The sequence below is a fragment of the Peromyscus maniculatus genome, chromosome 4, assembly GCF_049852395.1.
Source record: "Peromyscus maniculatus bairdii isolate BWxNUB_F1_BW_parent chromosome 4, HU_Pman_BW_mat_3.1, whole genome shotgun sequence".
NCBI classification, from domain to species: Eukaryota; Metazoa; Chordata; class Mammalia; order Rodentia; family Cricetidae; genus Peromyscus; species Peromyscus maniculatus.
Window position 1 is genome coordinate 92,240,698 of NC_134855.1, and position 10,917 is coordinate 92,251,614.

At 36.9% G+C, this 10,917-nt stretch overlaps 1 protein-coding gene across 1 annotated transcript in view; it reads right to left on the bottom strand.

The window, feature by feature from the left end:
- Dph6 (diphthamine biosynthesis 6) overlaps positions 1-172 on the bottom strand; it is a 122,739-nt gene extending 122,567 nt beyond the window's left edge. The window contains exon 1 of the mRNA XM_006983854.4: positions 56-172. Coding sequence (XP_006983916.1) covers positions 56-78 — 23 coding nt within the window. The 5' untranslated portion in view covers positions 79-172. The remainder of the gene's footprint in view (positions 1-55) is intronic.
- Between the last annotated feature and the right edge of the window lie 10,745 nt (positions 173-10,917).

The following is a 10,917-nucleotide window of genomic DNA, read 5'->3' on the forward strand; positions in this document are numbered from 1 at the left end:
GTCAGGACCTAGCCTCTCCCGGGGGGAGGACGGAGATGGACCTGCCCCTCATTACCTGATCAGGGCCGCGACCCTCATGCTGGGTGTAGTGCGCGTGCGTGCGCCAGGTGCAGACCTCAGGCCCCCGGCCCCCCGAAACCGATCGACGGACGCGCGCGGGTCCTCGCCCGGGTGTCTGAGGCACTGCCTGTCCGCGACCGTCCTACTACCCCTTCAGCACCTTGCTGAACAAACGGGCGTACGGAATAGGTAGTCTCAGCACCTGTTACCTGCTACATGGATATTCTGGCCCGGGGGGTTTGGGGGTGGGGTGAGGGCATAAAGTTTAGGCACAACCTGACCACCTAAGTAAGGGCACTGAAGCTGCCGAGGGAAGGGCAAGGTCCTTGTTAAGCAGCTTGAGGGTGGTAATAAGCTCACAGGTCACAAACAAGGTTTGAAGTTTGAAACACTGTCCAGGGAAGGAGACTTAGCCTCTCTCCTTTCTTCCAACAACCCAAGAAACCATTAATACCTGGACACTTTTAACTTTGTGACTTCCAACTCAGCTCTGTTAACCAGTGAGGCTACATGATCTAGGCCTCATGCACTATTTTTTAGCATTTCCCCAATACAGAAACTAAGAAATTTGCACTCCATAAACCAGAAAGAAAATCTAATTTCAAATATATTTTTAGTACTTACTCAGGGTCTTGAGTGTACTAGTCACTGTATGGCACTCCTGGGATAAAATGGTGCTGCTGCAGACTAACCTCCCAACCCACACCCCTGAACAACGAGTTTGTGTAGGAGTGAAGAAAGCAGGTGATACACTATGCAGTTTAAAGGGGAATTGTATGTTAAAAAGTGGAAAGTACTGCGTAAACACACACACAGAGAGACAGAGACAGAGACAGAGAGCGTGCGCGCGAGCTAGTGAATCCCCCAAATCCATGTAGCCATGCTGAATAAATCTCTCCTTCTGATTTCAACTCTGAGCTTGACTCTTTTAATTGGATTGTAGTTGAAGATTGGTGGAAGGATGTGACTTAGGGCACAGGTTGTGAACCCCAAATTTGTAGCAGAGGAACAAAGCCGATTACTGTGACTAGAAAAGAGGGACCAGAGAGTAATGGAAGATGAAGTCAGGTGGTGGAGAGGAATGATCATGTAAGGTCTTGTGGGCCACCTCAGACTTTATAACAGAGATATGGCTGAAGGTCCTGTGTGGACGACAGGTTTTAAAGCACTGCAAGGTTGAAAACACAGCTCTTAGAAAAGAAACCTTTTAATGATCGGGGAGAGGTGATGGGACCTAACAACAAGACAGTGGGTTTGATGAGAAATGAAAAGATAACAGGTCTGTTTTAAAAACAAAGCCAACATAATTGAACAGACAGATACAGGGTGCTAAAGAAATGCTAACAATCAAAGTAGTATGTTTAAGATACCTCAAATTATGTCAGATACACATAAGTATTCAGTTTGGCCATGTTGCAATGTTTTGATTGGCCTCAAATAATTGTTATGGGTCACTGTGGCACTGAAAATTTGTATATGACTATCAGTATTTAAAATCATGTGTGTTAAAATTCTGTGATTGTAATTATTGACCAAGTCGGTTAAATATTTGAGATGTTGGTGTCTAGTTAGAGATAAAACATACAAATTAAACATTCATAGTACGGTATATAAAATTTTGCAAGTAATAATTTATGTAATGCATATGGCAAGATAGTGGAAGTTGAGCCTATTGGCCTGAAAGGTAGCTTGAATAGAATAGGGCTTAAAAGATAAAAACAGAAGAAGCAGTTACATCTTAAAGACATCAAGAGGTTGGCTTACCGGAGTGCCAGAGTGCTTACTCTGAGAGGTTATGTTGATGGGAGGGGAAGATAACCAGGGTGATGCCTGGTTACCTAGGGTCAGGAAAAGCCTGTAAGAAAAACTGCAATATTAGGAAGAGTACCCTGGTTGTTTATCATTATTTCTAGAAGGTTGTGTGAATTATCAGTAATCAACATGTTGAGGTTTTGAGGAAATAAATGTAAAGTTCCCAAAGACTCATTTGATATTTTCTAGTATTAAAAAAAAAAAAATCCTTGCCACTTTTCAAGAGGGGGTGAGAAAAATAACTTTCTCTCCTTAAAGCTACATATTGAGCATTATATTTTGTTTCTCTCTGTTAGCCTTATGTTATATAGCTATAAATAAAGGGGAAAATATGGTAAGGCCATTTACCAAGGTCAACCAGTTTTTAGGGGCTTCCTCAAATTCTTCCTACCACCTTTATATCATCCTTTGTATTGTTCTTTTTACCCGTTGAATTTTTTTTCTCAAAACTTTCAACCAGTGTTCTCTCAACTAATGGAATTTCCTGGTTGATCTAGTATACAGTGCTAAATATATTGTCTCTTCTTATAAACCTTTACTCTAAGCCAAAATTGTCCATTAAAAGAACTGCAAATTGAGCTACAGTGGATTAGCTAGAGTATCTCATTTGTGCTTACTCTGAGAACAGTGCAGGGAAAGTTGGGTCTGGTGCCATCTTTGTAGTGGATCTGAAAGCACAGGGCCAGAGAATCGAATACTGTCCATAAGAATGGTGGTGACAAGCTGTCCTGTGATGTCTGTAATCTCGTCTTTCTAAGACATGGGCATGGAGGCTAACTGGAAAAATAACAGCCCTTGATAGGCATTTAACCTCAGTCCTCACTGGTCCTCCCTGTGCTGTTCTCTAGCCACTCCATATCCCCATCAGCCTCAGTAATCACGTTAGCATATCTTCCTTATTGGTTTACCTGTCATTTCTAATGGGTCTCAGCCATTGTACATTAGATTGTTTTCAGTCTTGGTCTGCTGCATGTGTCATTTCACAGATACACCTGGACAAGGGCACCACGTGGATCCCCTGACTTCCACATGTGGGTGACTGTATCCCCAGTTTATTGAAAACCCTCATTCCTCTACATAATCAGTTACTCCAGTTTGATGGTCCTTCCATACAGGGTACTTCAAGTGACCATGTATTCTGAAGTTCAATGAATCCTTGCTCAGCCTGCTTTGAAAACCAAGACCTAGAAATATTTTTTTGGCTAAACTTGTGAGAGGCAAAGAAGAAAGTTCTCCCAGTAGACCTTTGGCCACTGTTACTTTCAACCTTTGGTTCCCAGATCCATGTTTTCTCCTAAAGAGTGTCTTATGTAGAGATCTCTGATTTATCACTTATACCTATATCCTGAGACATGACTATCCACCCTTGCAGATTCTTCTCTGATCTACTGCTTTACATGTGATGTCAGTTGGCTAGCTTCCCCTAAACAGCACAATGTGTGCTACTTAGATACTGTGATACTGTGTGTCTGGACCAATTCTTTACTTACTTTTCTGTGAAGTGAGATTTTTTTTTTTTTGTGGATGCTCTGCTCAGTGGGATCCCATGCCTACAATGGATCTCTGCCAATGATACCATGTGAAATAGTGCAGACAGAGCAACACCAGATTTTAGGGCATTTATTGTGCCTGGTAAAAGGTTAGGAGAAGCTGGAAAGTATGGCCTGGATGAACTCGGTGATGAATCCAAAGATTGTCATCTGGTGGCTATCACCTGTGGTTTTAATAACTGATGTTAAAATAGCTCTTGAGCTCATCTCTTCCATGGCTGCCACAATGAAACAGAATGACTCCCCAAACCACATAAGAAGCAGCAGGAAATTTAGACTCTCACATTGTGCTCTGATCCAGCAAGGAACATACAGAGAGGAATTTATTCAAACCAAGAATAGTATTTGAAGGAAAGCCAACCTAAATTTGTAAATGTCTAACTTAAAAACAACAGTATTTTCAAGGAAATGCTTTAGTTTACTTCCAAACACATGTACTAATGTTGATCAAACTAACATACTAATAGTGGATCCTGGCAAAGTGTTTCTTAAAACTCTCGTAAGTTAATAGAGAAAACTTATTTTTAACTACTATCCATTTGCCTATACATAATTTTCTCAAATTTCAAGAACCCTTGATTTAGCAAGACCCCTATATGCATAGCTTTCTTCACAGATGCCATACAGATAACTTCAACCCAGTTAATGTCAACAAGTTAAAAGGTTTCCTTTCAGCATAGCAGTTTTTATTTTGTAATTCACTGAACCACCTTCGAGATCCACCTTTCAAACACATTGTGAGCTCATGCTCTACAGTCTAAGACTTTTACTTACAAATGAATACTGCATAGCTTGTAGGGCCAACACAACAGGTGAACAGAAAACTTGCCTTAAAAAGCTCAGTCCTTTGCCAGTTTACTTAAGGAAACTCTCCACAGCCAAACACTGTTGCCGGTAATAAAAGCTTGCAAGCTGTCACTGAATTCTGCTTCCTTGGCAGTATATTTCACTGATGTACTGATTGATAAAGACTCAGATAATCACATCAAGAAATGCTACAGGTAGTTATTCCTTAGCAGCCTCAAAAGGATTTAAGTGCATCTTCCCTAAAATAGCAAACAGGAAGTCATCAGAATGATGCCTCATGAATACTTATTTTTAAGATGACATTAATGGGTTGGAGGCAGAGCACTAGCCTAGCATGTACATGAACCTGAGCTCAATTCTCAGCATCTGAGAATAGAGAAATTAAATAATTATGTGGAGTTTAAATTTAAAGACATACACTTGTGAGTACATGTAATTATATTATCTATTATATTATTTATATTATACATGCACATATATACATAAATATGTGTGTTATAATTACAGTTTACTGTGGGCGAGTAACTCATTTAATCCTCACAGCACACTTATGGGCTAAGATTCACTGTGCTCTTTATTTATAAATGAAAATGTCACACAGCCTTGTAAAGTGCGACTGCTATTAAGTGTCAAAATCAAGATCTAAATCCAGATGGGATAGCCCTTGAATACCATACTATAATTTCCCATCTAAATGGGCAGCTAGTTACTTACTGAAAAGATCTACATGTTCTGTGAGATACATATGGAAATGCAGTTTCATCATTGACCTCCATTTCATCATTGACCTCTCCTATTAACATATTTCAAATAAACAAACTTTTTTGATGGTAGACACAGATTTTTATATTATACAAACATATGTGTTATATTAGATTGTTTATGATACCTACCAGGCATTAAACATGGCTAATTCTGGGACAGAAAAGTTCCACGGTATCACCCTATCCCCAGACGTGCACAGTTTAGAAAGGGTCTGAGGTCCCATTCCTAGGCAAGCAAACCCAAAGTTGCACTAGAGGGAATAGAGTTTTGCTTGCCACTGCTCTCACACCATATCTAATCACACATTGTTGATAATCTTCGATATGAGTTGTGTATTGTTTTGGCTACAACAAATATTCTTCATCTTGATTAAGAATTGAATGTCAGTGTATTAGGGTTCTCCAGGAGAATGGAAGCAGTCAAATGAGTATATATTAAAAGGAGATTTAGTTGATTGACATATATGACATAGTCTAGGTAGCCCAATAGTGTCTGTCTTCACACAAGAGAGGCTAAGAATCTGCAGCTGCAAAGTCTACAAAGCAGGATGCCACAGTAATACCAATCTGAAACTTTAGACCTGGGGAATTTACAGAGAATACTGGTGGTCAGTCCACAATGGAAAGCCAAAGAAGCTTAGTTCTGATGTTAGTGGAAAGGTGGAGACAAGTGCAACACAGACAATAGGAACTCATGCCTTTTGAAATATCATTTTTCCAACATGAATAAAAGAAGAAAAGTGTAACAATATCATTTATTCTTGGAAGCTCATTAAAAAATCAAACTCTTGCATCATTGGCAAACATAAAGGGGAAGAAATGATTAAAGAAATGTTTCTAATCTTGGAAAAGAAATGGGTACCAATGACTATAGAACTTCAGACAGATATGAACAGAAAAGATCCTCAACAAAAACTTCTATAGTAAAACTGTTAAAAATGCACGAGAATGAATTCTTCAATCAGAGAAACATGCTAAGTGAAGTTTAAGGAAAATCCCACTAGACTAATAGCAGATTTCTTAGAAGAAATTCTACAGACTTAGGACAGCATGGAAGGGTGGTTTTCAAATCCTGAAAAAAAAATCTGAAAACCATTATCAGTGCACTTAACAAGGTTATAATTTGAAGTTGAAGGTCACAAGCACACACACACACACACACACACACACACACACACACACACACACACACACAATCTTCCAAAGTATAAGCAACAACTGAAGGGGAATCCCTGACTACCATATAACTCCTACAGAAGATATTTAAGGGAATCCTCTACCTAAAAGTTGAAGAAAGATAATTACTATCAAGATGATGTGAAAATATAAATCCCCCTAGAAGAATAAACATGTTGAGGGTAGATGTGTCGGATACAGGTGTTTCCAGATCTTGGGCTTCCTACTTAAGAATTAAATAAAAGCACACACGGATCAGAGAATATCAAGGAAATGTTATTCAAATCCAATCTACAAAATAGTTCAGAACATAGTGTAAGAGAATATTGGGCCACCTGAATGCAGGTCCTCAAAGGCCCTTATCATTGTTTCATCTTCCTGTTGTGGGGTTCAAGAAAAGGAGGTGTTGGTTATTAGGGGAGATGTTGGGTAGTTCTCTATTTATGTATACACACAAATATTCTTTTATTGTATATGCCCTTTCCCATAATGAATCTGATCTTAATCATATGCATACCCAATATTCATAGACATAAGATGATAAATAGGGGAATTTCCCCAAAACATCATTCGGGGATAGAGTTTTGCATTATTGGCTATACCCAATTCCAATCTAGGCCACCAGCCCATGACATTTAGTTCCTAGACTGTGTTCCTGGGTATTTTGAGTAAAAGAGGGGCTTCATTTAGGGATTACTAAAGGGAGTGACTTATTTCCATTGTTTAAGAAAGGTGTTCCTATGCATTGCTTAAAGTAATAGTAAATGACTTTGTCCTGTTCTTCAATTTTAAGAGATACTTTTATTTTTTCCTTGTTCAGCATGCTATTGGCTTTGGATTTGTTAAGTTTATTAACTGATTTTTCCATCTCTATTGAGATGATGATATAATTTTACCTTTCCTTGTATTTATGTGATATATTGTGTTTATAAATTAGCATATGTTGAACCAGTCTTGCATGCCCAAAACTAAACCAACTTGATCATATATGATATAATGATATAATGATCAAGTTGAATGATCTGTAATAAATGATTGAAGTTATTTTGTAATTTCCGATACAGAGATCTTTCACCTCACCCTTGGATAGAATATTCTATGAGTGTCTCTAAGGTCCACTTGATGTTTACTTCTTGATATTATTTTTTTGGTCTGGATAGATATTAAGTCTGTCTATTGGTAAAAATAGAGTATTGAATTCCTCCAATGTTATTATATAGGAACCCATCTCTCAATTTGGCTCCAAGAATGTTTTCTTAAATGAAAGAGTACTTTTATTGCATATTTAGATTTATAATTATATCTTTTTTGATGAATTGCCCTTATGTCTTCTTACTTTGTTTCCAAGTCTATTTGTCAGAAAGTATAGCTATTTCTATTATATCCTTTAGATTCTGTTGGTTTAGAATAAAATTTCCCACCATTTCCCTTTCAGTTGTGTGTATTTTTAACTGATATATAGGGTTCTTGTGTATGTTATTTATAGTGGGGATTGAACTGAGGGCTCTGGATACCCCAAACAAGCACTGAAATTTATTCCAGCCTAGTGTGTTAAGTTTCTTGAAGATACACACAATCACATACAAAAAGGAAAAGTACACATATCTGTGGATTTGAAGAACAGATTTTTTTTGTTTTTGGTTTTTCGAAACAGGGTTTCTCTGTGTAGCTTTGCACCTTTCCTGGAACTCACTTGGTAGCCCAGGCTGGCCTCGAACTCACAGAGATCCGCCTGGCTCTGCCTCCCGAGTGCTGGGATTAAAGGCATGTGCCACCACCTCCCGGCAGAACAGATATTTTTAAGCAACCAGATTGACCTATAAATTCTATAAAGTTATCTATAAATTCAATGAAATCCTCATCAAGTTATCAGTGACATTCTTCACACAATGAGGGGGAGAATCTTAAAATCATTTGAAAGCAAAATATACCTAAATAACCAAAGCAAATTTGAGCAAAAAGAAGAACGCTGTCAGACTCTGACATAATTTCAAACATACTATTTGGTCATGGTGACCAAACACCCAAGTAAAAGCAGACACCCCGAAAAATGGAACTTAATAGAGAACTCAGAAATAAGCCTACCCATTGAAAGCCAACTGTTTCTCCAAAGGAGCCAAAAACACTTGCTATAGAAAGGAGAGCCACCTTTACAAATGGTGTTGGAAAAACTGGATATTCTATGTAGAAAACTGAAACTTGACCTAATCTCTCACCTCTTAGAAGAAGCAACTCAAAATAGATCAAAACTTTAATATAAGACCTGGAACTATTGGAGGGAAGTAAAAGGAAGATACTTTAAGATATTGGTACAGGGAATGATTCACTCTTTCTGGGAATGTAAATTAGAATAGTGTCTATGAAAATTATGGAACTTCTTCAGAAAAGTAAAAATAGGATTACAATCTGCCCCAGCTGTCCTACACTTGGGCATATATGTGAAGAAAAAGAAGTCAGCATACAAAAGAGATGTCTGCATGTTCGTGTTTGTTGTGACATTATTCACAATATCTAAGATACATAATTAGCCTAACATGTGTGGCTGAAGCAAATATGGTGGAAATACATAGTGGAATATTTGGCACTAAAGAAAAACGAAATCCTGCCACTTGCGGCAAAATGGAAGGAAATAAGAACATTGTGTTAAGCAAAATTACCCAGAGAAAGACAACTACCATATGTTGTCTTTCATAGGTGGAAACTTAAAAAAAAATCTGAAAGTAGAATTGGGATTACTAGGTACTGGGAAGGATGCCATGGCTTGGCAATAGAAGGTAGATGGATATGATAAAGACAGACTGTATGTAGTATATCCTGCACTTTTCAGAACTTTTCAAAACTATGATTTAAACCACTCTAGAACAGACTACAAGGGACTTCCATATTCATGGAAGACTCATTAATAAAACAGAATGTACTATGTAAGTCAGTCCAATCTTTGCCAATAGGAAAGCCCAAATTGGAAGTATAGCTCCTTCCTTCATCAAACCTTTGCTAGATAAATTAGAGCCAAAATGAAATACATGCACCCATGAGAAATGCAATGCTGTGTGGGCAAGGATATTCACCAAATGGAACTGTGATGCATTATTTGTAAAAATGCAAAAATGATACAGCCTCTTTGACACGTAGTATTATCTCACCTTATATAGTGTAAGGACACTGTTCCCTATGATTCAGTAATTCTACTCACAGATATTCATTCCAGAGAAATGAACACACTTGTCCTTACAAAATGTGCATGTAAGTGATAGTGCATCATTGCTGAAATTTCTATTAGTTGTCAACTGAATAAATAACTTGTGGTACATGCATAACCATAGAATACTGATTAGCAATATGTCTAGCATCAGGCATGAAGTTCAAAATTATGCTAGAAAAAATAATCAAACACAAGCACTTTGCTTTATATGATAATGTTTACATGAAGTTTTAGAAAATGTAAAATATCCAGTGATACGGAGGGGATGTTAAAATACAAGGTCCTTTAAAGATAGATGTCTTTGAGAAAACTTTTTCTATGAGGAACTTTGACAGTAGTAGTGGTGGTACTATGCTTTGCAACTGACAAAATTCAGTTTGGATTATTCAATTATGTGCTTGGGATTAGGGAATTTTATTAAATGCTATTAACACCACATTAACAAATAATTATTTCATGAGGATAAAATCAGTTTCAATTGTCTAATAAAAACTATCACTCCATCAATTCTGTTTTCAATATGTTCACAGGTTATTTTAGACTTTGAAGGAGACCATTATACCACCCTACATTGGAGGAGCATCCTTTTCTTCTGATTTTTTGTCCCATGAGGTGTTCTAGAATTTCTATATTTTAAAAGTGGAGGCAATGACGCCTATTCCAAAATGCATTCTTATATTAAGCACACTTTTAGTTAAGTATGAGTGTCTTTGAAGGATTTTTTGGAGATTATTGGGGACTTACAAAATATAAATCTTCCCAAGCTGTTTTTAATGACACTTAATTTTCAATCACTGTTATAATAACAAAATCATCATTATAAATGTTTGAAAGGAAATTTGTATCCAATAATGATATCATCAGTAATGTAGTGTAAAAACACTACCTTAATTTCTTCATCATTGTTCTAATATTCTCTCTAAGAAAGGATGATATGCAGTATTCTATTCTTTATTTTGTTCCCAAATTATGGCAATGTATTATATTTGAAGCCTTTACCTACTCATAATATTTATGTGTATATTCAGTCACTTAAAGTATAATTAAAATTTTGTTTTCCTATCATGCCTCCTTTATAGACAGTTGATTGTGTCAAAGGCTGAAAGATTGTCCCAATATTTCCCTAAGCTTACAAAACACAAGCGGGAATTAGACAAATCTGTGTTTGAATTCCAGTTTTACAAAATTCTTTTGTAATTTCAACATGATCTGTTTCCTTTATCTGTAAAATCAGAATATTTATGCCTACTGAATAAGGCAAGGAATAAATTCTATCAGTGCATCTGACACTTTCAAACCTCAAAGCAATCACTTAAAAAAATAAACTCTAAAACAACTTACATTCAATAATGAACCATAAGCAAATCATTTATGAAATCATATAAAAGATTGACTCCAAAAAAAAGACAGAAAGAAAAGGAAAACATGTGACAGAAAATTTACCATAGTTTATTTTATTAAACCCAATATCAGTTATAGGATATAAGTATCAAATGACCTAAAATGGAGATAGGCTGAACAAGAAAGTGATATCCAACTGTATTTT